Raw genomic sequence first — 27841 nt, forward strand, 5'->3', positions numbered from 1 at the left:
GATGCGGCAACCAGTCAAAGCCGAGCGCCTCGAGCTCGGCAAATCGGCCAGGCTCGTACAGTACGTCTTGGCTCGGTTGCGGAGCGAGCTGAAAGTGCGTCCGAGCTTTAGGCCGTGCATTGACGCCGGCCAAGGCGCATGAGACGGAACGACGTAGCTAGTGGGGATCTGGACGTCACCGTGGAGCGAGCGGTAGAGTGCTGCGGCCAGCACCGTCGTCTCCCACGGCATCGCGCTTCTTTTTATGTATGGTGGATCCCTATCATGTCCCCCCTCCGCGAGCCAAGGTGCCCACAGTAAGCCCATGGATCGTTGGCAGAGCGCTGCTCTGGGAGGCCATGACCGAGGACAGCTGAGTTGAGGGTCGTAGCTTCGAAGCGCTTGAAACCGCGCCCGTGATGGCCCTGCTACTCGCAACCTTGTCGGCTCTGGTAAGTGCGTAAATTGATGGACAACGCGATAAGTGCGGGTAGTTTCACATACCAATTTTAATATTGAAGGAAGCTATTGCCGTACCTAATCGAATAGAGGTCGCTCCTCCTGTGACGACGCTAGGCTTGTGTGTGATTGGCTAGAAATGCCAGATTATATCTCGAACAAGGGCGTTGATTGGCTAGACACCATTTCGGTATATGAGTGTTGTAGGATTTCATGCCTGGACGCAACAAGAGGACTGCTCGTCGTTCACGTTTGACTACGACTAGTGCAGGCAGGATGTGGAGTAGTATATGTAGTTATTGCCAAGCCTCTTACCTTGTATTGTCGCCAATACACCTCGTTACATTCCATGTCTCCAGCGATAATCATATAACTTGCGCCACGGATCATCCTCCAGGCAGCTTTGCCGGATATCACACAAAGCACTATACATCATAATTACGGTCTAAATATGGGCAGCGGGGCCACGGACGTCTGCCGGCAAATGGGGCATTTGTCGAGCTGGACAGCGCAGCCGAGGCAAAAGGTGTGGCCGCACGGCGTGAGCGCGCAGTTGACTTGGTTCTCGAGACAAACAACGCAGTTCCAGCTGTCGATGACCTTTTGCTTCTCCTCGAGGACGCCATGCACGCGCTCGACAGCCTTCTTGCAGTGGTCGCTCACGACGAGGCACTTTTGCTGCAACTGCGAGCACTCTTGCATCCACTCGCCCGCCAACTTGTCCTGGGCCGTTGCGAGCAGCGCCTGCGTCTTGGCCAACTCGTCCTTGAGCCGCTTGTTCTCGATTTGGAGCTGCTGGACATGCACGTCGACCTCGGGCCGGCGGCGAAGGCGACTCGGCTCGTCGAGGACGCTGCCGTCCTTGTCCTCGAGCACGCGGTAGTGCGGAACCCACTCGTCGTGGTCGCTCGCGTAGCCTTGGTAGTGGACAAAGTAGTCGGTCGCCGACGTATGCAGCACGCGTGCCTTCATGAGCGTCGCGCCTTTGTAGACCTTGACGAGGTCGTGGCGCTGGAAGCGGCTGTAGATCGGGGTCCTCGCCTCGGGCGAGGAGGTCCACTCGTCGCGCTGGTTGCCAGCGTAGGCAGCCCCGAGGTACTCCTTCCCGAAAAGCTCGTCGCGGAGGCCGGCGCGGATGGCGCGGCCGTCCATGCGCATCGCGTCGCCCTTCATGCTGCGCTTTTCCGCCGAAATCGAGAATGGCATCCCTCTCAAATCCGCACACTATTTAAATAAAATACAAAATTGCATTTTCAAGCCAGGAAGATCGCGAGTTTTAACCAATCCACGACGCGTGCACTTCCCGCCAAGCGCTTGGATTGGTCAAAAATGAAATAAAGCAGGCCAATCAAACATGTGCAGCCACGTACCAAGCACAATATCCCGCGCGACGGCCCGAGTCGACGAGACTCGCCGCGACTGCGTCCATCAGGTATACCTCCCACGTGGTCCAACGTCCTGTGACAGCAGCTGCGGCCTTGGCGTATGGGCTAAAGACGGCTAACCTTACAACGCATCTGAGTTGGCCGAGGAGTCGCCTCTGAGCTGCCTCCTGGCCTTGACATTGAGCAAAGTCTTGCCCATCGATATACGCAGCCAAGCTATCACTGGATCCAAGTTGACAGTATAATGTTTGCAGTCGACTCTTGTACTGCTCACGCTGCAGCTACAGTCGCTACGCAGTCTTTTGGTCGAGAAGAGCAGACAGCTCGGCGCAGAAACGGTCGACCGGGAAGCCGATGACATTGTTCATGCAGCCGTCGACGGTCTTGACAAAGGCGCGGCCGCCGCTTTGGATACCGTACGAGCCGGCCTTGTCCATCGGTTCGCCGGTCGCAATGTAGTCTGCGCGCAAATAAGAACTGATTGTCATACCTTGAAATTGTACCGCGAATGGTTTGTTCTTGGAGCGGAAGGAACTGGACCTGGGTCACGTGGCTAAACACGTGCGTCGACGTGCCCATGCAAAGCGCGACGCCCGAGAACACTTGATGCGTCGAGTTGGAGAGCGATGAGAGCATGCGGAAGGCTTCGGCCTCGTCCTACGCACGACCACCTCGATCAGTCTGAATATATGGGGCTCGGCATGCGCACCTTGGGCTTTTCGAGGATCTTGCCGTCGTGGACGACGACCGTGTCGCAGCCAATCACGAGGTCGGGCCGGCGGGTCTCGGTCGCGAGGCGTCGCGTGACCTCGAGCGCCTTTTGCTTAGCATTCTCCATCACATAGTGCTCCTACAGCTGCGTAAGGTGACGATACCATTGACGAGCGTCCGCACCGGCGTCGGGAACGCGGCCTTGTCCAAGTTTTCTTCAAACGTCGACGGAATCACATCAAAGCTCAAGCCCTGCGCAGCCATGAGCCTCTCGCCGCAGCCGCGATTCGTACCAGGTTGGTCAGGAGCTCGAGGCGGCGCGGACTCTACCACAGGACGTGAGCGTACCGCTGCCATTCGACGCTTGCACCTGCGACGCGAGGACGACCCGCCACGACTGGATGCGCTGGAGCAACACCGACATGGCCACGAAATGATCCGGTTACGAACACGCGTATCCGGAAAATATACGTGGCAGCGAGAGACGACGCGAAGCATTCTGAGGTGGTATTTAACAAACAACTAGTTGAGATTGAGGAGGAACGCCGCGCCGTTGAGGACCCAGTGGTCGGGGTTCTGGCGCGTCGGGAGGTACACGGCGACGACAAAGTTGGTCGACATGCCCGTGGTCGAGAGCGTGCCCTGGCGCACCGACGTCTTGTACACCGGACACGGGTACTCTTCCTTCTTCCGGAGGATGTTGGCGGCAGGTAGAAAGTGCACCATCGCCATCGGCTACAATAACCTCTTATGGGCATGCTGAGTGGCATAGAACGTACGCTGAACATTTCGCCAGGTCGCGCTTCTTCCAAGCAGCGCTTCTTGGCATTCCACCGCGCCCCCTACCACCCCGTATAAGATGCGGCGATACTGAAGCGAGCTGCACCTCGAGCCAGAGACCGTCGACGTAGATGCCGTCAGCAGGCGATTCGGAGATGGCGGAGGCTGGGACGTCCATGACGGAAAAGGTAAAGCCGAGACAGTCGATGGCAGTCTGGTATTTTCGAGCAAAGTTCTGGAGCGTCCCCGTCATAAACCCCTAGTCCAGTGAGCTCGACTCTATAACTTGTGACATTCGTACTTGAGGAAAGAAGAAGGCCGGCAGCGGAAAGACCACGGGCTCGCCGTTCACGAGCCAGGTGCGGAAGAAGGCGACACGTCCGAGCAGATCCTGGACCCACGGCCCGAGGCTCTTGAGCGACGCAAAACTCACGACCTCCCAGATCCCGGGCACCTGCACCGCAAAGTTAATTCGGGTAGTTGTACACCGAAGGCACGTACTTTGCCGTTCAAAAAGGACGTGTACATGTTGTCGAGGTCGGACGACATGACGATGAGCCCTACAAAATACTCGTAACTAGTGGCTAGGGCAACCCACATACCTTGGATGGCGCGTTGAATGTCGGCGAGCGACGCGCGCATTTTCACAAGCAGTTTGTTGAACTTGACGAGCTCCTGCGAGAGCACAGTCGCGAGCGAGTCCATGACGACCGTGCCCAGCACGGTGCGCGTCTTGAACGTCGACGGGCCGGCTTCGTCGAGGCGGAGGTTGCCGGGAAGACTCGCTTGGATCGACGCTGCGAGTTCCAAGACACTGTCGTCGTTGCTGACGCCACCGCCACCGCCGCCGTCGCGCGGCTCTAAGCTCAGGATGATGTTGATCATCTGCGCCGACTCGTTGCGCTCAAAGGTGACGTTGGCGTTCTCGTGCATGCCAAAGATCTCGGGGCTCGCGTGCGCCGGGAGGTTCTCAAAGTACGAGACGATGCTCGCGAGCTCGGGCGTCGATGGCGCGTAGTAGGTTCCGGAGGCGGAGAACCGGTAGCTGTCCTGGAGCACACCCGGCGTGTAAAAGCCATTGAGAATACTCGTCAAGCAGCGCCGGTCCCAGTCGTCGGTGACGCGGCCGCCGTAGTTGATTTGACCTGCCAGTGCATGAGCTGCGAGTCGTCATAAGAAGAAGTGGGCACCCGTGACGTAGCGCAAGGCGTCCCACGGAATGGTCGGCTGCTCGAGGAGGAACTTCTTGAGGCATTCGTACGACGTCTCGAGGTCCGTGTCGTTAAACTCGTACTTGATGTTCCAGCCGAGCGCGCCTGCGTAAAGTTAGCGAGGGATTGAAGGGGTAGGGTACCAAACTTGCGGCGCTCTTGGATGATTGCGTGGAAGAAGACGAGACTCGCGAGCAGCTTCTTCCACACTTGGCTCTTGGTCCAAGTTGCGCCGCCTTCCTCAAACGAGCCCGCTACGTAGTATTGCATACGATCCAACGATCCATCAATTGAGCGACGTACTGCCCTCGAACGTCTCAAAGAAGCGCGGGTCGGCGCTCTGGAGCATCGCAAACGACCGAATGAGGTTGGCGCGAATGCCCTTCGGCGGCTCGTTGGTGAGCTTGATGCCGTTCTGCAGCACCGTCACGGGAAAGTACGCGGCCGGAAACGACGTGAGGAAGAGCCGGAACGTGTCTTGCACGCTGGGATCGCACGCCAGGTCATCGACCTTCTTCTCGAGCGACGGCATCCACGATTTGGCCAAGTGGCAGTTTTGCAAGAGCACCCAGTCGCCAATCGACTTGCTCGTCTATCGCCCCACCGCTCAGCTCTGACTATTCCGATACCAACGCACCTCGATGAGGGCTTCGGCGCGGGGCCCTTGGCCTTGGCCGAGCGAAATCAAGTGGAGGCGGTCGCTGAATTGCCGGTCCTTGGCGAACCGCAAGAGCATGCCGGTTGGGTCGGCGCCTACAACACACCGCTTGCGACAAGGCGCTCGAGTCCATTGTACCGGCGCTGAGGACGAAGATGCAGGGCGTCTTCTTGTCCGTGTCCTTGTAGATCTCCTCCATCGAGACGGTTCCGAGCTGGCCAAACCCACTCGCCATTTCGAGCGTGAGCATGTTTAGCAAGCAGCGCTGGACCTTTTCCTGCGCGAGGCCCTTCATCAGCAGCACGTTCTGGAACGACGAAAGCCGCGCGCCGATCCCGCGGGGAGATCGCATTGGGCTGGGCACGTTGTCGCTCGACTGAAGCCACGCGAGCCACTGCCTCCACTCGCTCACGAGCGACTCCACGAGCCCTTCGGCCGGCGCGCCGACAACAACTTCCATCTCCTGCAGCAAGGCCCACTGCGCGTCGGTGATGGTATCCGGCGCCGGGTTGGGGACGCCCTACGCGACTTTGAAATATGCTTCGCAAGAGAGAGCGTACGTGCTTGGCGCCGCTGACGCCGCGGAGGAAGAGCGACCACTCGTTTGGGGCGATGCGGCCGTCGTAGAGCATGATTTTGCAGCAAATGAGCACCGAGAAGAGGACCTTGTGCACTTCAAAGAGGCCGCGGCAGATGTTGGTGTAGATGTACGTAGTTTGAAAGTCGATGAGCATCGCGAGGCGCGTCGAGAGCACGGCGGAGGGCGGCGTCGCGTCAAAGCAAATGTTGAAGAGCCGCTGGAAGAACGGCAGCGAGTACTGGTACATCGGGTCGATCGTCGCGAGCTGCGCGACGACAAAGTACAAGATCGACCCGCGGGTGGCCACGCTGCGGTACTCTTCGCGCGTCCGGTTGATCTCGAGCTCGGTCGCCTCCGACTCTTGCACGCGCTCCTACGCAGCATCAGCACCGTTGCATCAGTAAACGCGACGTGCTTTGATGATCTTGGACGTCGCGTTCGAGGACGCAAGCGTGTCGATAAGCCCTTCGTCGTCGAGAACGTTGCCGGACGATTCCGAGAGCTTTTGAAGGATGCGGTCTTCGATGTCCTTGAGCTGCTTCTTGTCTTGGGCCATCGTCACGACGAGGCGGTTCTTCTTCTCCTCAATGTCCGGTCGCTCGTGCTTGACGGCGTCGCCGAGCAGCTGGTCCTCGAGCCCCGTCATCGTGACCGTAAAGTTGATGATGGTCACTTTGATGTACACCTCGGGAAGGTAGTGTGGGTTGGCACATTTGGTTGTGATCCAGAGCCGAAAACTCGGGTCGTAGTCGACGTCGCTGTCCCCAAGGTGGATGAGGAGCCGCCCGCCTTGCTTGAAGATCGCCTTTTGCAGAATCGGCTCGAGCGACGGCTCGAGCGTCTCTTCAATGTCTTCGATCAAAAGCGACTTGCCATTCTACCGCAAAATGCATCAATTTTCATGTAAAAAGAGCGAGGGTCGGACGCGAATGCAGCTCTCGAGCGACCGGAGGAGGTTGGCGTTCGTCATCTTGGTCGCCTCTGGGAGGTATGTCTTCTTGATCCACTTGTTGGCTTGGCCTTGCGGGTCGATCATGAGCGGCCAGCGCTCGCCGCGCGTCGCCAGAATCGCATTGTCAGTCGAGTTCATATCGGTGGGGAGGCCATTGAGCTGCCACTCGCGCACTTCGACGGGCGACCCGAGCGTCGCCGCGAGCGAATATTTCGACTTGGAGCTTGGAATTTCCCGCGCGTCGCACTCGGCCAACCACGCGTCGACCATCTGCTGCCGATAGCTCCCGGTGAACGCGCCATAGTAACTAATACTCGCAGCGGCGAGGAACGTGTCGCCAATGACGGCGAGGACGCCTTCGACGAGGCTTGCGACCGTCTCCTTCCAGCGCTTGCCTTCGACGCTGAGGCCCGAAATGAGCTTCTCGGCGCGCACGAGGCGCTTCTCGGTCGTGCCGGCTTCGCGGGCGAGCGCATCTTTCTCGTCGAGCGTGTCTTTGCACTGCTTCTCGAGCATCATGACGTTCTCGTTGACCTTGCGGAGCTCGTCTTGCTTGGTCTTGAGCACGGCGTTGGCGGCTTCGAGCTTGGCGTTCATCGCATCGAGGTTGGCTTGCTTTGGCCCGACCTCCTTGGCGACTTTGGAGTAGACGTCCATCGCGTGCGCCCACATGCAGAGCGACGTGGCGGCTTTCGACACTTTGGAGACAACTTCGACGCTCATGCCGGGATTGGCCACGCATTTCGAGAGCTTTTTCAACAGCGCTTCCGGAATGTTGTCCTTGTCGTAGTTGATCAACCGGTCGAGGAACATCGAGTCGCCGAGCACCTTCTTGGCCACGTCCCACGTCTGCTTCTCGCCGAGCAGAAGGCAGACGCACTGCATGACAGTCTCGACGGCCTCGGGCGGTTTTGTAAACGACTTGACTTCGGTAATGTCGCCTTTCGAGAGCGAGTTGAGCGCCGTCTCGGCGTTCTTGAGCGCCGGCATGGCCACGTCGAGGTCCTTCTGCGCGTCGGCCTGCAGGATCGACACCTCTTCCGCTTGCTTGCCGACGACCGCTTCGTCTTTGGAGACACGCGCGCGAACCTCCGCTGCCGCCTTTTGGTCGATCGACACTTGCTTGAGCAGCACTTCGGCCTCGGCAGCTTTCTTGGTCAGCACCGGCTGCAGTTTGATCAAGTCGCCTTTGAGCGCGTCGACAATGCTGTTGGTCTCCTCGAGCTTCTTGACGCCGATCTCCATGCGCGTCTTGACGCTCTGGAGCTGCTCGGTCTTTTCTTTGAGCATTTTGAGGTAGAGCTGGATGAGATCGAGGTACGACTTCGGCGTCGTGTACACGTGGCGCTGCAATTGGCGCTGGAACGCCGTCGCTACGTCGTTGGAGGTCGTGTGGACGATGGAGCACATGTCGATAAGCGCAGTTCGTAGGTCCTCGGACGGCAGCGGAATCTGCGAGAGGAACCGAGACGCGACCGACTGCAGCGCTTCTTTTGGCCAGTTCATGTACCAGTCGATCGTGCAGCAGTTGATGAGCGACGGGAACGCGCGGCAGCGCACGCGGAGCGCCGACCCGACGGGCGACATGCAGAGCACAATGTGCAGGAAGTTGCGCACCCGGTACACGAACGTCGTCAAGCACTGGTCTCGCGTCTCGGGAAGCCCGAGGGCCTTCACAACGGGTCGCATGTCGCCGACGATGCGATCCATCTCGTCCGGCGCAAAGAGGTTGGGCACTTCGCCGCTGTTGAGAATGTTGTTGATGTCTTCCAAGAACGACTCGTCGACGATCTGCGAGTCGGTAAAGAGAAAGACGGTCGGGACCCCTTGGACGCCTGCCTTGAGCATGAACGTCTTGATGTCTTCGTGAAACTCCGTGTTGCTATACCCCCGCGTGATCTCAATCTGGTGGCACGACGCTTCCTGGACAAACGCCGCCAGTCTACACATTACCATCAATATATCAAGCATCTATATAGAGAGAGTGAAGTACCGCGCGAGGCTCTGCTTGCCCGAGCCGCCGACGCCGATGAGCATCGCGTTGCCGCGCGGCTGACGCAAGATGCGCGTGAGGCGGAGGAGGTGGGCGATCGCGTCGCGGAAGAAGACGAGGTTCATCTTGTTGGAGTGGCGCATGTTGTAGTCCTCGTTGGCCGACTCGAGGAGCCGCACGACGCGCCCGTGGTCGTCGCACATTTCGTAGAGCGGGTTGGGTGTGCCCGGCTTGAAGATGTCGCCAAAGATGAGCGGGCACGGACTGTGGAAGAGGTCGTTCTTGGACCACGTGACGTGAAAGTTGGTCGAGAGCAGCGACGTGACGAGGTCTTCGAACCACTCCGTGTCCGGAACTGTGTTGAGCCGGTCACCAAACACCCGCGCGGCCTCGTGCACCCAGAGCTTGTTCATCGTATCGGCGTCCTGGCATTTCGACGGCGTGATCATGAGCAGTCCTAAACACTAGGTGAATTCCAAATGAACAGTTGGTTGATACCTTGAAACACTTTGGAGACGTCGCGGAGGTTGAACGTGTAGTGAAACTTGCTCGGCGTCGGGAGAAGCTCGCTGCAGACGCGGTTGTACACCTCGATGATGCACGTAATGATGCCGTTGCGCATGCTTTTCACGGGCGCCGAAAAGCGCTCCAAGAAGCCGCCGAGGATCGACGAGAAGATCTGCTTGAGCGACGACTCGCGCGCCGGATGCATGCAGAGCACGTGGAAGTGGCGCACAAAGCGCGGCGTGCAGTGGGACCGCCCGCCACCCGCGGGGGCCGCCGCGCACATGAAGAGCGTGTCGGCGATGTCCTTCCAGAAGAGCTTGTCGCGGTCGTAGAAGCCGCGAAAATCGAGGAATTGGCGGAGGAGCTCGATTGGCGCCTGCGCGCCGTAGACCTCGACGGCCGGGAGGTTGACATCGTCCACAAAGATGACCATGCGCTTGTTGCCAAAGGGTCCGAGGAGGTTCTTTCGCTTCTTCTCGAGCTTGGCTTCAATCGTCGACTGCGTCACGAGGCTCGACGTCTGCGCCGAGAAGCTCATCATCGTGCTCGCAAATTCTATACAAGGGCTAGGGTCTCGAACAGGCAGTGGGATAGGAAGTACTCGCAGGCTCGTCTTCGATGGCGGTCGTGAGTTCTCGGAGGAGGTCCATGACAATGACGGTCTTGCCCGTGCCCGTGACGCCCGTCATATACGCAGGCGTGTTGTTCATCGTGAGCACGCGGAGAAGAAACGTGTAGCGAATGGTGTCGGCGGTCGCGACAATCATGTCAAAGTATGGCATACTAGACGTCATATAAGACACTATTGTCCACGCATATACGTACCTAGCATTGTACTTGAACTCGGGCACGATTTCGCTCCAGGGCGAGAACCGCTTGTTGGCCAAATCGACGTAGTAGTCGAAGACGAGGCCGTGGCTCGGGATGTGCGCCGCAATGCCTAGTCCATGTTGTCTCTATTGGACTATCGCAAAAGGATTTCCAACCCGCCGACTCGAGGAGGCTTCGGAAAAACGCGTCGAACGGCTCGAGCGTGTCTTGGCTCATGGACGCGCCGAGCGACCAAATGAGCGAGAAGCAAAAGAGCTTGTTGACGAGCTCGAGCTGCTCGGGCTCGTCTTGCAGCTTGAGCGCGATGAGCTGCGGGAAGAAGGCGTCGAGGAGGCGACAGCAGTGCGTCACGAGCTGAATGTCGACGGTCGGGACGGGCTCGGCGCAGTTGAGGCGGACAAACTGCAGCACCTTCTCAACGACCGCGGAAATGTTGGTATGGAGCCGATGCAGCCACGCTGGCGGAAATGTCGATGGACGGGTTTGAAGCCACGTCTGCACATACGGGAGCCACCCCACGTCGGTCGATGTCATGTACACGACGCCGATGCGGCTCACCTAATGCGCCCATGAGATACGACGATAGACGAGCAATGTACAGTCGCAGGGGACGCAGCGCAGAGGTCCATGACCTCGAAGAGCATGCGCATCTCGGTCTTGAGCTTGATGCGCTCGCCGTTGGCGAGACAGAGAGTCATGTTGTCGTCCAAGACCGTGTTCATGTTTTCGATCCAGAGCGCGTCAATAGGTCCGTCAAACACGGTCCACTTGTAGTCTACTCCCGAGATCGCATCTTCAACATGCGACGAGAGGCGTGTACCGCCGTTGTCTTCGTTGACAGCTTCGCGCATGATCATGGACGCGAGGCCGTCGTGCCACTCCTGCGTGAGGTCGTTGAACTCGCCGTAGAGCTCGCCCATCGTGATGCACTTGGGATTGAGCACGCGCGCGTGCACAGCTTGAAAGAGCGGGTTGGTCGACCTACACGACGCAGTGTAAGGAACCACCAGAGAGGGTGACCGAACCCTTGCTGCCGCAGCTTCGTCATGATGTTTTGCAGCATGCGATAGCATGTGGTTTTGCCCGCGCCTGTCGGGCCCACGAGCGTGCCCCCAAAGCGGACGTTGAACGTGTCGAACATCTGGATGATCTTGGTGACAAAGTTGGGGACCTTTTGCAGCTGGGCCTTGGCGACCTCGGCTTCGAGGCACACGAGGAGCTCGCCATAGTCGTTGGACGGAATGTCGATGCCGGGAAAGAGGTCGTACACGATGGCCTGGAAGAGCGGGAGGTCGTCGCTCAGAAACTTGGGCACGTTCGAGTCGCGCAGCGCGCGGATGAGCGTCACGTCTTCGGTCAGCGTCGGGTTGGCGCGCTTGAGACTACCCGCCATGACGAGCACCGACTTGACCGCGCGGAGCCCGTAGTCGTAGTGCGGCTGCTGCGAGAGCTGCTCGCTGCAGAGGATGTAGAGCTTGCACATCTTGCGACTCAGCGTCTTGGCGTCGCCAAAGCCCTCGGCGAAGAGCATGATTTCAGCGATGAGCGCGTAGTCGGGCACCATCATCGAGACGGGCCGGAAGCAGACCTTGAGGTTGTCGGGCAGCTCGGTGCGGCCGGCGTACCCGGGGTTCATGGTCACGATGACGTGGTGATCTTTGAGAAGGATCTCGACACCCATGAAGTTGATGTGCTCCTTTTCCTGGAGCCGGCCCTCGCGCAGCGTCAGTAGCTGCTGCGCGACGACCGAGAGCACTTCGATGTCGATGCGGTTGAACTCGTCGAGACACGTCCAGTTGCCGGCTTGCGCAAGGCCTCGGAAGAGCTTGCCCATCATCTTGTAGTCGATCTGGTCCGAGCAGTTGAAGACGACGCACTGGATGGCCATGGCTTTGGCGAGGTCCTTGGAGCTCTCGGTCTTGCCCGTGCCGGCGGGACCGGCGGGGGCGGCCCCCAGCTTGAGGCCATACGCCCCCGTGAGCGTCATCCAGCAGCGATCGGTGAGCGGTGTGATGACGAGGCGAGACGTCGCGCCCATGTACTCGTACCCGTACTGGATGATCGAGTCCGAGTGCTTGATGAGCACGTCGTCGGCGTCCGGGTCCCAGTAGTAGCGCAACTGCTGCTGCCAGATGAAGTTACCAACGTCCACGACGCCTTCGAGCATGAGACATTCCACTAGATAGACATGCTGGTCGTAGAGTCCTACTAGATAGATATGTATACCAATATCGCGGGCGTGGACGTCCGTGGTGACGAGCGCCACAATCACCTTGCGCTCGAGCGACGAGAGCTTGCCGCGGATCTTGATGATAAGGTCGTTGAGATCGCCGACGACAGTCGCAAGCCAATTCTGCATGCTGCCAGACGTGCGCAAGACGGCCTCGGTCTCGCGCGCCCACGTCATTTGGGCTACGGTCGCGACGACTTGCCCAGGGTGGTCGACGACCCACTCCTTGCGCAGCCGTGTGTCGTAGTCGGCGAGACCGTACTTCATGAGCTTGTAAATCGAAGCTTTCATGCTGACTTCCAGGGCCTTGAGCCAGTCCTCAACGTTGCCCTATGGAAGTTGAGTCGGAATGATCGAGCACTCGAGCCATACGCGGGCCTTGAGGTTCTTTCCGAGCGGCACGCGCTCGTTCTCGGACGAGAGCATCGCGACCATGTCGACCGACCCGTCGCCAAACTCGAGCTTGACGAGGTTCTCAAAGCACTTGCGCAAATGGGGCTGGACCGCGTGTGGGTTCTTGCTCTGCGCCAGAATCTCGAGCAATTCGTCGTTGGAGAGAAAATAGAAGCGCGGGAACGCCATGCGCTTCGTCTCGAGGTAGTCTTCGAGCGACTTTTGGATTTTGTCGAGGTGCATGTTGTGCTGCGTGAGCGTCTCTTTGATGCCGGGAAACGACCCGGCCGTGATGGCGATCGGCGAGTCCGCCGTGCGCTTCATGATGGCCTTCCAGCTCGCGTCGACGTGCGCAAACACCTTGGACGCGTCCGGGAGCTGGCGCTGGATGTCGGGCGCCGAGAAGATGGTTTCAATGTACATCCAGTTCTTCTGCACGAGGAGCCACTCGTCGAGCGTCTCTTGGAGGCCCACGAGCCTCCGGCGCCACGTCTCGACCTCGTCTCGGATCGCGCCGATGAAGCGCGAGCCCAGGATCGTGTTGATCGTCACGATCGAGTCGTCGAGCGCCGCGAGCACCTCGTCCACGGCGCCTACAGAATTACATTACATTACATAGTAGAAGGGAGCTATACCGAGTACAAAGACGTCTTTGGATTCCTTGTACGGCTTGACTTCGAGCTCGAGCGTCTGCCACACTTGAATGACCTTCTGAAGCATGGTCTCGAGCACTGCTTCCTGCTGCGCCGAGACAGAGACGACGCTGATCTCTTCGCCGTGGGACATGGCTTGCCGCGCCATGAGCGTCCCGAGCGTCAAGGACGCATCGCCCTACAAGCAACGGAAATGCAGGCCCGTCGCAATCGCCACCAACCTTGACGGTGAAGCCGAGAATGTCGTGGATTTGCGTCCAGTGACGATCTTGGAGAAACGAGCCGCGGAGGTCCACGACCACGGGCAGCACGAGCTTGAACTGCTCGACTTGGACTTGGAGGGACTAGTCGCCATAGAAAATACACAGCGAAACATATAGCAAAGTACCACGGCGACTTCGTTGGCCGGGAGCGCGCGAATGGCTTGGGACGCGAGCTTGAGGTAGCCCTGCACCTGGCTGCTCATCGCGTCGACGTCAATGTTGCCAAACGTCGTTTCGTTGTACGTCACGGTCGCCTTCTCCCACTCGCCCAGCGCCGTCCACAGCCTGCGTTCAAGATGTATCAACTTGATACTTTATAGGTCGCAACGGACCGTGTCTTGAGCGTCACGTCGTCGACTACGTCCTGGATATCTTGAAACTCGGACGGGATCTGCTTGAGCTGGATCTGGTACTCCTTGATGCGCGCCGCTTCCGCCGCCAACTGGTTGACGACGACCTCTTGCTCCTGGAGGAACGCCAGCGCGTCCACAATCGACGTCTGCATCGTCGCGAGCTTGGGATTCGCCAGTTTGTTGGAAATCGCTTCCTACATCGCCGTCGATTCCACATCACAATGAGGGAAAGCGTACGACGCTGCGCGTGAGCGGCGGCAGCATGTCGTTGATGAGCTGAGTGAAGCGCGCCGTCTCGCCTTCGAGCTCGGCGTCAAACTTGGCCAGAGTTCCTTCGAGCGACAAGACACCCTCTTTCATTAGAATAATGTCTTCCTTGATGTCATCGGGCACGCGCCATTCGTAGTTGTCCATGAGGATCGCCATGTCGTACACGCGCCGGTACTGCAGCTTGATGGCCGGCAGGACGGTCGTCACGTGCTGCATGTGGACGACCTTTTCAACAAAAGCGTCGGGCTTGGACGGCGCGCCAAAGGCCAGCGGCGAGAGCAGGCCGAGCTCGTCGAGGATCGCGACGCTCTGTTTCTTCATGAGCTTGGGCAGAAGCGTGCGGATCGCAATGATACTCTTGCCCGGTGTCGGCAAGAGCAGCTGCTTGAACTCGTCCGACTCGACGCGAAACACGCCGACCTACGAAATGTTTCAATGTTTCAATGTTTCAATCGTGAAACGTACGGTGCCGGACGCTGGAATCCGCGTAAACTCGGCTTGCTGCTGCTGGAAGAGCGTGATGGCGTCACCAAACATCTCGATCGACGCGTCGTGGAAGTGCTCGGGGTGCATTTGGGCAGCAATGTTCTCCGTGTACGTAGCAAAGTACGGGCCAAAGACCTCGAGGTAGATCTCGATGGCTTCGAACGCCTCGTCCAAGGTCGCAAAGATGTCGGCGCTCACGCCCGAGAAGCCCGCGTCGTCGTTGAGGAGGCTCGCGAGGTTCAACTCGGCGATGCTCCACGCGGCCTTGCCCTCGTCTTCGGCGGTGGCGTTCGTGTATGCAAGCAGCATTGGGTGGCCCAGCAGTCGGTCGGGGACATCAAGCACAGTCAAGCACTGCTTCAGAATGTTCTCGAGGCTGAGCGTCCACGCTTCGGCGCTCGGCGTCACGACGATCGATGTCTCGGCGATCGCGACCGTGACGCTAAAGAGCGGCGTCGCCGCCTGCCGGCACTGCGCCAAAAAGTGCGTGAAAGAGTGGATGCTGAGCTGCAGCATCGCGTCGATCACGAGCAGGTCGGCCAGTCGCACAAAGTTTGTGAGGCTCCGGCACTCCTTCCGCAGGGCGGCGCGCTCCATAAAGGTCATCTTGTGCTCGGCGACGATCTTGTTACGCTCGAGGAAGAGGTCGACAACCGCGTCGCACGCCGCGACGCAGAGGTTGAGCACGTTGGTGCTGAAGAGGCGGAGGCTCGTCGAGAGCTCGGTGACGGCGTCGCGCTGGTCGGCCTCGAGCGCTGCGAGCGTGTAGATCTTCTTTGGCACGAGGCGCAGCAAGAGCGTTTGCGTCACCTAGAAGCAGAGGAAATGGCTGGGTATACAAAGAGGGGATAGAGCGGTACTTGAAGCGTGAGCTTGCGCAAGGCGAGGAGCGTGGGCTGGAGCTGCGGGTTGAGAAGAAAGAGCCGCTTCTCGAGCGCGTACTTGGCGTCGCGCATCTTGGAGCCGCGGATGTTCTGCTTCCAGACGTTGTAGTTTTTCCAGACGCGGTACTTCTGGAAGAACGGGATCTGGCGCATGCGCACAAACCGCGCGTACTCGAGCTCCCACTTGTCGAGCGGGCAAAAGTCGGACGAGTCGGGCGTGAAGTGCGTGATCCCGGCCTTGCTCATCGTGTAGTAGCTTGCCGGGTTCGTCTCGTAGTGCTCGACGACCTGCAGATCGTACACAACCTCGTCGCTCTCGGGCTTGCGCTGGAGGTAGAGAAAGTTGCCCGCTTCAAACTCATCGAGGTACCGCGCGTCGAGGTGCAGAGACGCGGTAAAGGACGAGCGCGGGTTCGCTGCGGGCGACGGCGTCGCGACAGGCGGAGGCTGCACTACCACGGGCGTGGGCGCGTCAGGCAGCGGGTCCAGGCGCGGGCGCAGCAGCTTTGGGAGCGGCGCCGACGTCGCCGACGCCTTTTTGGCCTTGCGCACCTTGGGCACGAGCGCCGAGCGGACCTCAATCGGCTTGGCGCTGCCCGCCGGCTCGTACAGGCGCTTCTTGAGAAGAAGGTCCATCTCCATGGGACTCATCGACGACTTGGCCTCCGGTGGCTTGCGTCGCGCGCCGCTGCGGCTGTCCCGTCTCTCCTCCATGCACGATGCAACTTGGATCTTGCCCAACAGGCGTCGATGCGAAACGATATAATACCTCGGTTTAGCGACAGGCCGTGCTTTTTCCAACTGAAAATCAATAAACGACCTGGCAGTAACGACATGGCAATATATATCGGCCGACGTCGCTTGAGTCGTTTAGTCATTCGGACCCTGGGTAGTTTAGTCATCGTTTACAGCGTAGCTGTAGTCGTTCGTGTGCTCCGATTCTCTGGCCGGCATTGTCAGGTTGGACTATCACAAGATGCACTCGACGCACAAAATAGTCTGCCTTGTGTCGACCGTGTACTGTCGGGAGCACTGGCTGAAGCGCAGCCATCTTTCTCATTTGTTGTACCGACTAGAGTAGCGTTTTCTTAGTCGTGGCATTTTGCTTTAGATTCGGCGTCATATGCGGCACATGCCACATTGGAAGCGCGTAGTGGCCGCCGACGATGCCGGCGCACCTTCCACTCGACAAAAATACGAAATCGCTTCGGCTCCGTGACGTGGTAAATGCAGTCGTCGGGAGCAGAGCGCGCTATGCTGCTCTGTCGTTGGACGTCTAGAATGCGTGTTCTAGCATCATCGCTTGTATTATCTAACTTTGTCTTAAAAAGCAGTGCTCGATTTCAGCCAATCCACAGCCACCTCCAGGATCAAACGCTGTTGCGCCGATACTTAGGAACATAGAAGATAGTCTATTATGCAGCGAAACATAAACACATGAAAGGACTTAGCCCGTGATGACGCGGACGCCGCCGAGCGACGCGATCGTGTGGGCACAGTCGTGGTTGGGCTGCTTGATGAACATGAGGTTCTTGGGCGTCTCGTACTTGCGCGAGACCCACTCGACGACGGCTGGTCCAAAGCTGCCGCCCTCAATGCGCAAAAAGTCGATGCGGAGCTTGGGGTACATGCGATCAAAGAGGCTCACGACGTCGCCAAAGCCGAGGTGGCCGCTGCCCACGTGCACGATGAACAAATGCGCCGTCTGCTCGTTCTTGCGCACGTACAGAATGGCCTTGTTGAGCGTCGGGAGGTGCGGCTGCTTGGCGAAGAAGAAGATCGGTGGCAAATTGATTGCTTGGATCACCTTGGCAATCGACGTCCTACATACGTTGCCACTAAACGTAAAACGAATGTAGTCGTACCCCGGGCCACGCGGGCTCAATGGCCCTGTATGCTCGTCGGGCGAGAGCACGGACGCGTCGTCGTCCAGAAGGCGGTGGCCCGCGCTGTGCCCCGGCGCCGCCGACGGCGTCCAATACTCGACAAAGTACTTGAGGAAGCGCAGGACGACGACGCGCTCGAACATAATCTCGACAAGACAGAGGACGGCGAGGAAGTACAAGGCAAAGTACGTGAGCACGGTCGGGTCGCCGAGGAGGTTGCCCACAAGCGCCGTGAGCATGAGGAGGACGCCGACGATGCAGCTCCACCACGGTGCAATGACGTTCCGACGCAAGTCCGCGCGCTTAAACTTGAGCAGCATGCAGCCCATGCCAAACATGACCATGAGACCGAGAAACGCAAATGTGTAGACGCCGCTGAGGAGGTCGACTTGGCCGTGCAAGGCGAGGACGAGCGACGACGCGATCGCAAAGTACAAGAGGATGATGTTGTGGTTGGTGCCCCGGCACCGATTCGTGTGCAGTAGGAACGCCGGCAGAATGCGGTCGTACGCCATGCGTCGCACGAGCCCTAGCCACATTGATACATTGATACAATAGCAAAGAGCGTTTATACCGGTGATGCCAACGTAGGACGTGAGAACGGCGCCCGAGAGAACGACGAACGCATCGAGTGCGACCCACGCCTCGAGGCGGTGGCCGCCGACGGCCTTGCCCATCGCAGCGAGCACCGTGTTCTTGTGCGCTTGGATCGCACTGAGCGGGAGCACGCCGAGCGCCAGAAACGAGATTAGCGGGTTGAAGATCACGACGCCCCACCACATGTTCTAGAGCAAAGTTCGTGCAAATGATGTGAAAATCGTCTCGTACGCGGAGTGTTTTGGGAAAGACGCCAGGCGCTTGCTCCTCGACAAACTGTGCCGAGGTCTCAAAGCCCGAGATCCCGAGCATCGCTGTCGACGTGCCAAAGAAGAGCGCCGTCCAGACGCTCCCGTCGATCCTAGCAATAGCGTGTGTCAGTATCGTATTACGCCATAAGAAATGAGTTACCATTGCCCGGCCATGTTGATGTCGGGGTACGGCGCTTGGTAGTTGCTCGTCAAGATCGCGCCTTGGTCGCGGATGACGAAGACAATCGATGCGACGCAGAGCACGATGAGTGTGATCGTGTGCACAGCAAAGATAAGCAGCGCCACGACCGCGCTCTCGCTAGTTGCTGCAGTGAGCGACGAGACGCGAGGTTGGGCGAATCGCACCTGATGCCAATGATGGCGAGGATGGCAAAGAGGAAGAGCAGCGCGATGCTCGAGTGCACGATCTCGAGGCCGTGCACTTGCGACGCGAGGTACGTGCAGGCCGACGTGCCCGAGACGACGCCTACGATAGTCGTGCTTACATGCAAGATGGGTGCTCGGGCGTACCTGTGGCTACGTACGAGAGGATGCCGAGCGCGGCCGCAATCGACGCGAGGCGCTTGCTCGTCGTGTTGAGCAGCACGTTGTAGCTGCCGCCATTGAGCGGAATCGCGTTCACAACTTCGCCGTAGATGAACCGGTAGAGGTAGAGGACGGCAGCGACCATGGCCATGGCCACGGGCGCGAGCTTGCCCGCCTTGGCTGCCGCGACGCCGGCCGTGTACAGGCAGCTCGACAAGATGTCGTTGCCGCAGATCGCTGTCGCAGGCCACTGCCCAAGCGGCGCGTGCTTGGACGCCATGTGGTCATCGATGGCCTTGAGCTCGGCGGGGTCGGCCGCATCGTGGAGCTGCCTGCCCCAGCCGGGAAAGTCCCATGGCGGGACGCGCGTGGTCTCGCCCTCAATGCGCACGGTCAGCGGCTCGGTGTGGAACGACAGGCCGTCGGCGCCGGGCGACCCATAGATCGCGTCGGCCATCGCGCTTCAGGCCGCAGGTTGGAAACGGCGGCCAATGTAACCGAAGCCGTCGATGCTGCCACAGGTTGGAAACGGCGGCCAAAGTAACCGAAGCCGTCGATGCTGCCAGTTTATTGCCCTCTTTGCAGTTGCTTGCTTTCATTTTAAACAGGGTGTTTGTATGGAGAAGCCCCACGGAAGCCTGTGGAACAAAGAACGAAGGCGACGTTGGAGCCAACGCATACAAACTTCAAGCTCTTTGTATCCAGCACAAAGCTGATCAGAAGGTGCGACCGCTCCACCTATCTCTGGATGCTCTAAGCAACAAGCAGGATTTCTGCAGGTACATAGATAGGCAGCATTGGATAGGCAGATAGCTTGCATTACGGCTTCCACGCTCTAGTACCAGCACTTCAGGGGTGAGCTGGCAGCGAGGCCGCTGGCCGCTGTGGACAGGGAGAGATCAAGTCGGCAATAAAGTGGTTTATAAGGATTTATCCTAATTTCACATGATCGACCATGTGGTCCTCCGCGAACCCAGAATCGTTGGATTCTATTACAGGGCCTTCAAGCCGACCATTACGCACGGGGTATTATAATACATTTCGGCACGACCTGACGTCAGGCTCTTCTACGCTTTTAAAATACATACAAAGCCTAAGGTATTTTTTTCATTTTACACGGATGTCATTGGTACAACAAGGCTTATATTAGGACTTTTTGCCAGATGCAAATGCAATTAAATACGTATAGATCATTTAAGCTCGCTTTGAATATGTAAATATAATTCGGGACATTAAAACTGTTTTCGGACGTTGAAGGTGGATCCTGAACCCACACCTACGCCATCCGCTGCAATGAATTACATACAAATGACAAGGTATTAAAAAAAGATCGCGACCTGGGACAGCCGCGTTGAAGTTGACGAGCATTTTAATTCGATTTCACGACGCTACACAGTGTATTTGTATACAGAATAAAACACTGCATTGTATCCGCACGCTTGATCTTTGACTCGTCGTAACCTCTACGGCCGCACGCCATCGCAGTCGCCATGTTCATTCCGCCAAAGTCGACGAGCAAGATGGAAGGCAGCTACGGCAGCGACAGCGGCCGCGACGAATCCGGCCTCCTCCAGCGCAGCCTGCACCCGACGCATGCGAACCTCAAGCCTTGGGACTTCCCCGGCTGGGGCAAGTACATCAACACCGAGGTCAAGCCGGAGGAGCTGCGGGCCATTGACGCTGAGCTCAAGAAGCGCGAGCACCCCAAGCTCTCGGAATGGCCAGCAACCGCGATCTGCGGCAATGACATCTTGTCCAGCTGCCTTTACGTCTCGGGCCTCGTGACGGCCAAGGCCGGGAAGCTCGCGCCTGTCTCGCTCGCGCTCGTGGCTGGCATCTTGTACCTCTACCGGTTCATCTATGGCGAAGTGGTATGGCTGTTGCTACCTCGTGCGCCCATGTGCTCATAAGATGACGTAGGTCAATGCGATCCCGATGAACGGCGGCAGCTACAACGTGCTGCTCAACACGACGAGCAAGCGCGTGGCGTCGATCGCGGCCTCGCTCGCGATCCTCTCGTACATTGCGACCGGCGTCGTCTCGGGCACGTCGGCGTGCACGTATCTCTCGTCGACGTTCCCGGCGCTGCCCGTCGTGCCCTCGAGCATCGGCCTCCTCTTCTTCTTCGCCGTGCTCACGTCCATGGGCATCTCCGAGTCGGCGATCTTTGCCCTCGGCATCTTCATTCTCCACACGATCACGCTCGTTACGCTCTGCGTCATGTCCATGCTCTACATGTCCCGCGACAACTTTGCCATTTTGTACGACAACCTCTTCGAGACGTCGTTCCCGGACGTCAACGTCGCCGGCACCTGGTTCGATCCTTGCCCTAGTCTCGCATTCTCAAGGGTCATTTCGTCGTAGGGTCACTGGTGACGTCTTCACCGCGCTCTTCTTTGGCACGTCGACAGCGATGCTTGGCATCTCGGGCTTTGAGAGCTCGTCGCAGTTTGTCCAGGAGCAAGCACCTGGCGTGTTTCCCAAGACGCTCAAGGTACATATCTTATCGCCGTCGCATCTGGAGCGCTTGTGGTTAGAACATGTGGTGGGGCGTCGCGATCTTCAACCCGCTCATCTCGCTTCTCTCGCTCGGCGTCATGCCGATGGCCAACATCAACATGGTCAAGAACACAGTGCTCTCGCAGATGGCGCTGGTTGTCGGCGGCCCAACGCTCCAGACCATCGTGTCGCTCGACGCGTTCATCGTGCTCTCGGGCGCTGTCCTCACCGCCTACGTCGGCATCAACGGTGGGTCTCTCGGCTCAGTATCAACTTGATACAAATTTTGTCGGTAGGGCTTGTCCGGCGGCTGGCCAGCGACCACATTCTGCCGGCGTTCCTCATGCAAGAGAACAGCTGCCGCCGCACGAACCACTGGATCCTCTTTGGGTACTTTGGCGTTGCGACGTCGCTCGTCCTTGTGCTGGAAGGCAACGTCGAGACGCTCTCGGGCGTCTACACCTACGCGTTCCTTGGGCTCATGACGCTCTTTGGCTCGGGCTGCATGCTGCTCAAGTTCAAGCGCGCGGACCTCAAGCGCGACGTGATCGCGCCGTGGTGGGCGTGCATCCTCGGCGTCTCGCTTGTGATCGTCGCCTTCTTTGGCAACCTCTGCGGCGACCCGACGATCCTGACGTACTTTGCGCTCTACTTTTCGTGCGTTCTCCTCGTGGTCTTCCTCATGTTCGAGCGTCTCTTCTTCCTCCGCCTCGCCATGTACGTGCTGCAGCGCATCTGCCCGTCGACGCGCAAGGAAGAGACCAAGCCGTTGGCCACTGGCGCGCGCGGCGGGCGCACGATCGTCAAGGCCATGCGGCGCATCACCGAGGCGTGCCCGACCGTCTTCTTCTGCAAGCAGGCGGACCTTGCGAGCATCAACAAGGCGATTTTGTACGTGCGCCAGAACGAGCAGACGAGCCGCCTCGTGATCGTCCACGTCTACGACGCCGAGACGGGCGTCCCCGACCTTTTCGGGGAGAGCATCGTCATGTTCGACAAGATCTACCCCAAGCTCAAGATCGACTTGGTCGCGGTCGAGAGCGTCTTTGGCCCCGCGCTCATCGAGTGGGTCGCGACCGAGTACAGCATCCCAAAGAACATGATGTTCATCAAGCAGCCAAGCGCCGAAGCGACCTTCAACATTGCGTCCCTCGGCGGCGTCCGCATCATCACGGGGTAACGTGAGAGAACGTGTCTTTCTTACTCGCTATCGACTAAGATCTCGTCCGACCAGACATTGTGGGTGAGGATCGTTTGGGCGACCGCTACGTGCTGCTCCTCGAGGCCGAGCTGGTAGTCGGGACAGATGCAGTGAGCATGGACGCTCGCATACGCGCCTAGGTCACGGATAATGGGTGTTGGCGCCGGCGCAACGCACCGTAGCCCCAGAGACCTGAAGTTGTGGCATGCGACGCCAGCGGGAGGTCGTCGAGAATGACAAAGCGCCGTACCGAATGGTTGCGCAGCCAGTGGCAGATCTCGGCCTGGCGGCTGCTGGCTGCATCCGCGCGCGGCAAGACGTCGGTGGCACCTTCGACACCACGAAGTATGCCATGGCGTTTAAGTGCTGCGTCGACGCGAGCACGCAGCACATCATGCTTGCGCCAGGTGCTTGTGAGCACGACGCTGGCCGGCGGGCTCTGGCTGGCGACGATCGCGGCGAGGTGCTGCATCGCTTCGGCGGCGAAGAGCGCAGCCTCGTCAGTGTAGTCGCCGCCTACGGTGGTCGCTGGATGGCACACGCCATCGACGTCCAAGAAGACAACAGCGTCGAACGCAGGCTCTTCCGCCAGGGGCTCTGCCATGCTCCTCGCTTGCTCACGAAAGATACCCTCGCTGGGCCGGTTTTGGGGGTACCCTTATTTTAAATCTCATATTTTATTATGATACAAAGAACATATAATACAATGGTATATAGGGTGGTGTCGGCAGGGGTCGTCCCGTCCTCGTACTGGTCCACCACAAACAAAGAGACGACGATGATGCACCACCCCGTCGTCGGCGCTGGCAGCGAGATCGAGTGGAGCTCGCCCGACGGCCCGCAGCGCGGGTACCTCGTCTTCCCAGAGGCGCACGTCGGGCGCATCATGACGGGCGTCGTCATTGCCGCGGACGCGCCGGGCTTTGCCAGCCACCACGTCCGCACCTTTGCCGACAAGCTCGCGGAGCAGGGCTACAAGGTGCTCGTGCCCGAGGCGCCCTTCGCGCCGCTCTCGGCCGTCGACGAAGTCAGCCGCACGCCGCAGTTTGTCCAGTGGCAGCGCGACGCGGCGGCCAAACAAGACGACGTCCTCGCCCGGCTCCGCGCGGCCCGTGACGTGCTCAAGAACTTCCACGAGGTCACGCGCGTTGGCGTGCTAGGCCTCGGCGTCGGCTCGGAAGCTGTTCTTGCGCTGGCCTCGGAGAGCCCTCCGTCGTTTGATGCGGCTGTCGTCCTCTGCCCGACCGCGCTGGCGCTGGTGCCATTGACGACGCCAACGCTCTTGGTGGCGGGCGACCGCTACGAGTACATCGACATGAAGCAGGTTTGCGCAACGATGCGTCAATGTGCTGTGACAATGACGATAGATCCGCGAGTATGCGGCCGTCGCCAACGTGGACAACCATCTTCGCGTCAAGGTCGCGTAAAGACCGCGCAGGAGTCGGTGCTAAAGACGCGTGAACTAGGTCCTGACGGGCGGCCAGCGACACGGATTTTGCTTTAGCCACATCATGGACGAGGACGCTGGGACGCTCGCGATCGCCGAGGTGCTCGACTGGCTCATGTTTTACCTGCACCGGTTCCGCCTCGCGGCCGGGACCAGCGACGGTACATGCCCTTCATCAAAGGTGCTGGTGCTGAGTTATTGCACGCTAGGCGATCCGTGGTGGCCTCAAGGGCGCAACGGGCCGTTCTACAATGTCGGCCTCGCCAACTGGCAAGCGAATCGCGCGCAGTGGACGACGCCGGTCCGGCCGCGGTAGGTTCGATCGTGGCTTGCGATAACACTCATGCGCTCTGTGCAGGCCACCGCGCCGACCGCCCGTCGATAGCAACTTGATTCTCGAAGGCCTGGCGTCCATGCGCCGGACGTACGAGCTGCCGCAACCCATGAACCTGAGCGACGTCATTGCGCTGTACGTGGACATTTGGGACGTCAACCAGTAGTATAGACAGACGCCCGAGCAATAGACAAGGTGTACATCTCGCAACGCGTTCTTATTGGTTCAAACTGAAGCCGCCGCCAATGTAGCGCTTGGACGACGTGATCGCGAGCTGCTTTTGCTGGTCGCTCAGCTGCCGGACTTTCTCGGGCATCGCTGCGGAGATTGGATATGAGTCGACTTGATACACTGATATATATGTACCTGGCTGCGTCGGCGCGTGCTTGTGCAGCGTTGGAAGCCCCGGCACGTCCGTGAGCTTGTCCTCGAGCTTTTTCTTGTAGTACTTGCGCTTGACGTCGTGGAGCTCGCGCGCGAGGCGCTCAATCTCAAATTTGAGTTCGTTTTCTTTCGACTGAAACATATTTTGCTCCGAGAGAAGGGCTTTGAGCTGCTTGTCCTTGTCCCGAAGCGTCTGCTGGTACACGCTTAGCTGCTCGGCGACTTCGGGGCCGGGCTGCCGCGCCAGAATGTTCTTGAGTTCAACGTACAACTTGTCCTTTTCCAAGAGGACGAGGTCCTTTTCCACGACTTCTTCGGTCTTTTGAATGAGCCGCTTCTGGAGCGTCTGGATCTTCTGGATCATCTCGTAGCTAGATCAACATAGTTGCGTGTGGAGAGACGCTCGATAACGTACGTGGCAGGGTCGCTGCCCTCGAGCTTGCGCCACCGGTGGACATTCATGGGGTTTTCGAGCTCTTCACTGAGCGCCTTGACCTTGGTCTTCTCCTGCAGAAGCTCGCGCTGGAGGTGGTAGACCTAGAGCATGGAGTTCGTATCCAGTTTCTAATAGCATGACTGAAGGAACCTCGCGCTTTAGATCGTCGAGTTGGCCGACTTGGTGCTTTGCGATGTGGAGCTCGCGCTTCATGTCGGTGATTTTGAGTTTGAGCACGCGAATGTCGGCCATGCGTTCTTGGTACTGCGTCTCGCCTACCGATATGAAATGACCTTCAACTCAAAACAAAAGTACCTTTGCTGAGCGTCGACTGCTGGATCTTGAGCTTCTCGTAGAGGAGTGCGAGCTCGTCGTTGCGCCGAATGAGCTGCGTCCCGAGGATATCGCGCTCGTTGATGACTTGGTCGTACTCCTTCTTTTGCTCCAGCGCTTCGTCGTCCATGCGGCGGATCATGGTCGTCAGCTTTCGCAGCTCTGCGTCTTGGTTGTTGATGGTCTCCTCGTTGGTCGTGAGCAGCGTCCTAAACGCATCTCGATACCTTGATACCTTGATATTGTGTCAACGTACCGCAGCCGCGCGAGCTCGCTCTTGTGCTGCTCCTTTTGTTTTTCGACTTTTTGGTGGTCGAAATGCTCCTTGACGAGCGCATGGTCCTTTGCGCTCACTTCTTCCTTGAGCTGCTCGATCTGGTGGTTGATGATCTTGAACTTGCGCTTCATCTCTGCAATCTCGTCTTGGGACTCGATGAGGTTCTTGCTGTAGAGGTTTCGGTCGCTCCGCACGGCTTCGTAGAGCTGCTGCTGCTGCTTGAGCTTGGACTCGCCTTCGGTGACCTTTTTCTGCATCTCGTAAATGCGCATGTCCTTGAGCTTGATGTCCTCTTGCGCCTGGAGGTACAGATTGCGCTGCTCGCTGGCCTCGATGCCGTACTTCTCCCGCTCCTTCTCGAGCTGGTAGATGAGCTTGCGCTGCTTGGCGGCCTCGTTCTTGTACCCGTTGAGCTCGGCTTCGAGGTTCTTGGCGACGCGCTCGTTGGTTTTGACTTCGTCGGTGGCCTTTTTGATTTTTTCTTCAGCCTTTTGGACGTTCTTGATCTGGATGCCCCGCTCGCGCTCAAGCGCATCGAGCTCGGCCTTTTGCGCATCTAGAAACAATATATAAATGCAAAATCAAAGTCGCCGGACGGTATCGAACCCTCGATCTTCTTGTCCGTGTCGAGGTCCTTCTGCATCGACTTGATTTGCGTCTGGAGCACAATCTTGGCCGTGCGCTCTTCTTCGAGCTTCTCTTCGACTTTTTGCGTGTTGCGTTTCTCCTTGTCGATCTTGCGCTCGGCCGCGCCCTTCTCGAGCTTGAGCTTGGTGATTTCGTCGTCTTTGGCCTTGACTTCAATCTCGAGTTCCCGTCGGTGGAGTTCGAGTTGCGTCGCCTTGTCGCTCTACCAAATACACATGTTGCAGCTATATGTCCGAGCAGGAACGTTGTATACCTGCTCGTTCAAGAGCTCGGTGAGCTTTTGGCTGCGGTTGTACAGCGCTTCGTAGTCGCGGACGTACTTGTCCATCGCCGCTGCCATTAACGCGTGATAAGAGGACACGAATCATGAAGGAAGAGCGCACCTTGGCTGTCGCTGAGCTGCTTCTCGAGGCCTTGGATCTGGGACTGGGCGCGCGTCATGTCGGTCGAGAGGGACGTGCTTTCGACTGTCTTCTTTTCAAGCTTGAGCTTGACGTCCTTGATTTCCTTGTCGAGCCGCTCCTTCCGGCGGTTCTCGCGCTCTTGTTCGTTCTATGTGCGTGTTTAGGGCTAGGTTACATATGAAAATGATCAGCGTGTCTACCGTTTTGAGCACAATTTTCTCTTTGAGCGTCTGGATCTCGGCAATGTGCTGCTTCTTGGTCTCGTCGAGCTCCATGATGCGAGCGTGGAGCTCCTGCATGCGCTGGTGGTCTTTGCGCGCGTTGTTTTCGTGGTCTTCGTTGCTGCGCGAGAGCTCGTCCTTGGCCTTGACGAGCTCCTTCATCATGTTTTCTTGGCCGATGCTCAGCCCGGCCCTGCATTGTCTATGAGATCCCTCGAGTTCGGAGTCGTCGTACCCTTGTTCGACGAGGCGGCTCAAGTTTGTGATTTCGTCCTTGAGCTGCGTAATTGTCTCCTTGGCGCGGATCTCCTTTTCGTGGGACGCGTCCACCATCTTCCATGCCTTCTCCATTTCCTTCTTAAGTGACGCGATCGTCGCCTGGTCTTCCTGCGAGAGCTTCAAAGCCGTTTGGACTTTGGCGGCGTTGTTGACGATTTCGCCGTTGAGTTCGCGGCACTTTTTGATGAGCTTCTTCTCTTGAAGCGAACTCTTTTTGAGCGCGCGATGGAGCTTCTCGTACTCGAGCCGGAACCGCTCGAGGCTCTTGTCGCCGACGAGCTCCGTGAGCACCTCTTGGAAGTCCTTCTCGAGCGACTCGAGCGACGTCGGCTCCATGCTCGGCTCATCGAGGCCCTTGGGTACATTCGAGTCGTCGTCGTCCATGTTGAGGAGATTGGGTTTGGTTTCACGCGCTGCATTTAGCATCCGGATCTATCCGGAGGGATGATTTTGGAGAATCATCCAGTTGCCAACGGTCATGCCGGCGTTCCATGACCGAACGTGGTCGACTCGGTTTCTC

The 27841-nt window shown here is 58.5% G+C and overlaps 8 protein-coding genes across 9 annotated transcripts; 2 read left to right on the forward strand and 6 right to left on the reverse strand.

Annotated features, from left to right (window-relative positions):
- Nucleotides 1–729: 729 nt before the first annotated feature.
- On the reverse strand, nucleotides 730–1649 carry SDRG_15940 (hypothetical protein). The gene has a single exon (XM_008622126.1). The coding sequence runs from the start codon at nucleotides 1642–1644 to the stop codon at nucleotides 877–879; it is 768 nt and encodes a 255-aa protein (XP_008620348.1). The 5' UTR covers nucleotides 1645–1649; the 3' UTR covers nucleotides 730–876.
- A 464-nt stretch (nucleotides 1650–2113) lies between these two features.
- On the reverse strand, nucleotides 2114–2958 carry SDRG_15941 (maf-like protein; the record flags this gene model as incomplete). The annotated part of the gene is made up of 6 exons (XM_008622127.1): nucleotides 2114–2283; nucleotides 2327–2480; nucleotides 2533–2673; nucleotides 2718–2786; nucleotides 2828–2860; nucleotides 2905–2958. The coding sequence occupies 6 exons, from the start codon at nucleotides 2956–2958 to the stop codon at nucleotides 2114–2116; spliced, it is 621 nt and encodes a 206-aa protein (XP_008620349.1).
- Nucleotides 2959–3056: 98 nt separating this feature from the next.
- Nucleotides 3057–16304, reverse strand: SDRG_15942 (hypothetical protein; the record flags this gene model as incomplete). The annotated part of the gene is made up of 31 exons (XM_008622128.1): nucleotides 15555–16304; nucleotides 14674–15504; nucleotides 14176–14628; nucleotides 13918–14132; nucleotides 13711–13870; nucleotides 13544–13666; nucleotides 13305–13500; nucleotides 12649–13262; nucleotides 12273–12606; nucleotides 11072–12224; nucleotides 10867–11027; nucleotides 10646–10821; nucleotides 10202–10604; nucleotides 10041–10155; nucleotides 9817–9998; nucleotides 9207–9770; nucleotides 8709–9165; nucleotides 6689–8657; nucleotides 6179–6640; nucleotides 5744–6136; nucleotides 5322–5703; nucleotides 5163–5278; nucleotides 4829–5117; nucleotides 4669–4779; nucleotides 4505–4630; nucleotides 3917–4459; nucleotides 3816–3874; nucleotides 3616–3768; nucleotides 3421–3573; nucleotides 3314–3376; nucleotides 3057–3269 (listed from the first exon to the last, which is right to left on the reverse strand). The coding sequence occupies exons 1-31, from the start codon at nucleotides 16290–16292 to the stop codon at nucleotides 3057–3059; spliced, it is 11907 nt and encodes a 3968-aa protein (XP_008620350.1). The 5' UTR covers nucleotides 16293–16304.
- A 721-nt stretch (nucleotides 16305–17025) lies between these two features.
- On the reverse strand, nucleotides 17026–19371 carry SDRG_15943 (the record flags this gene model as incomplete). 2 transcript variants are annotated; one of them, XM_008622130.1, is made up of 8 exons in its annotated part: nucleotides 18844–19315; nucleotides 18679–18799; nucleotides 18473–18631; nucleotides 18293–18422; nucleotides 18039–18249; nucleotides 17444–17993; nucleotides 17306–17401; nucleotides 17026–17251 (listed from the first exon to the last, which is right to left on the reverse strand). In XM_008622130.1, exons 1-8 carry the CDS (start codon nucleotides 19313–19315, stop codon nucleotides 17026–17028), a joined length of 1965 nt encoding a protein of 654 aa, XP_008620352.1. The 2 variants fall into 2 exon arrangements, with proteins under 2 accessions (XP_008620352.1, XP_008620351.1); XM_008622129.1 differs by having other exon boundaries at nucleotides 17026–17401; nucleotides 18844–19371.
- Nucleotides 19372–20306: 935 nt separating this feature from the next.
- On the forward strand, nucleotides 20307–22591 carry SDRG_15944 (hypothetical protein). Its single transcript, XM_008622131.1, has 5 exons — nucleotides 20307–20729; nucleotides 20779–21173; nucleotides 21223–21352; nucleotides 21396–21606; nucleotides 21654–22591. Exons 1-5 carry the CDS (start codon nucleotides 20349–20351, stop codon nucleotides 22535–22537), a joined length of 2001 nt encoding a protein of 666 aa, XP_008620353.1. The 5' UTR covers nucleotides 20307–20348; the 3' UTR covers nucleotides 22538–22591.
- Nucleotides 22558–23162, reverse strand: SDRG_15945 (hypothetical protein; the record flags this gene model as incomplete). Its single annotated transcript, XM_008622132.1, has 2 exons — nucleotides 22558–22694; nucleotides 22736–23162. 2 exons carry the CDS (start codon nucleotides 23160–23162, stop codon nucleotides 22558–22560), a joined length of 564 nt encoding a protein of 187 aa, XP_008620354.1.
- Nucleotides 23163–23336: 174 nt separating this feature from the next.
- SDRG_15946 (hypothetical protein) lies at nucleotides 23337–24505 on the forward strand (the record flags this gene model as incomplete). The annotated part of the gene is made up of 5 exons (XM_008622133.1): nucleotides 23337–23882; nucleotides 23926–23976; nucleotides 24025–24166; nucleotides 24215–24317; nucleotides 24364–24505. 5 exons carry the CDS (start codon nucleotides 23337–23339, stop codon nucleotides 24503–24505), a joined length of 984 nt encoding a protein of 327 aa, XP_008620355.1.
- Nucleotides 24506–24556: 51 nt separating this feature from the next.
- On the reverse strand, nucleotides 24557–27705 carry SDRG_15947 (hypothetical protein; the record flags this gene model as incomplete). The annotated part of the gene is made up of 11 exons (XM_008622134.1): nucleotides 24557–24657; nucleotides 24706–25094; nucleotides 25139–25260; nucleotides 25310–25434; nucleotides 25475–25701; nucleotides 25749–26325; nucleotides 26376–26619; nucleotides 26671–26750; nucleotides 26801–26969; nucleotides 27022–27235; nucleotides 27278–27705. The coding sequence occupies 11 exons, from the start codon at nucleotides 27703–27705 to the stop codon at nucleotides 24557–24559; spliced, it is 2676 nt and encodes an 891-aa protein (XP_008620356.1).
- Between the last annotated feature and the right edge of the window lie 136 nt (nucleotides 27706–27841).

This window comes from Saprolegnia diclina (genome assembly GCF_000281045.1).
Source record: "Saprolegnia diclina VS20 unplaced genomic scaffold supercont1.107, whole genome shotgun sequence".
Taxonomy (NCBI): Eukaryota; Oomycota; class Saprolegniomycetes; order Saprolegniales; family Saprolegniaceae; genus Saprolegnia; species Saprolegnia diclina.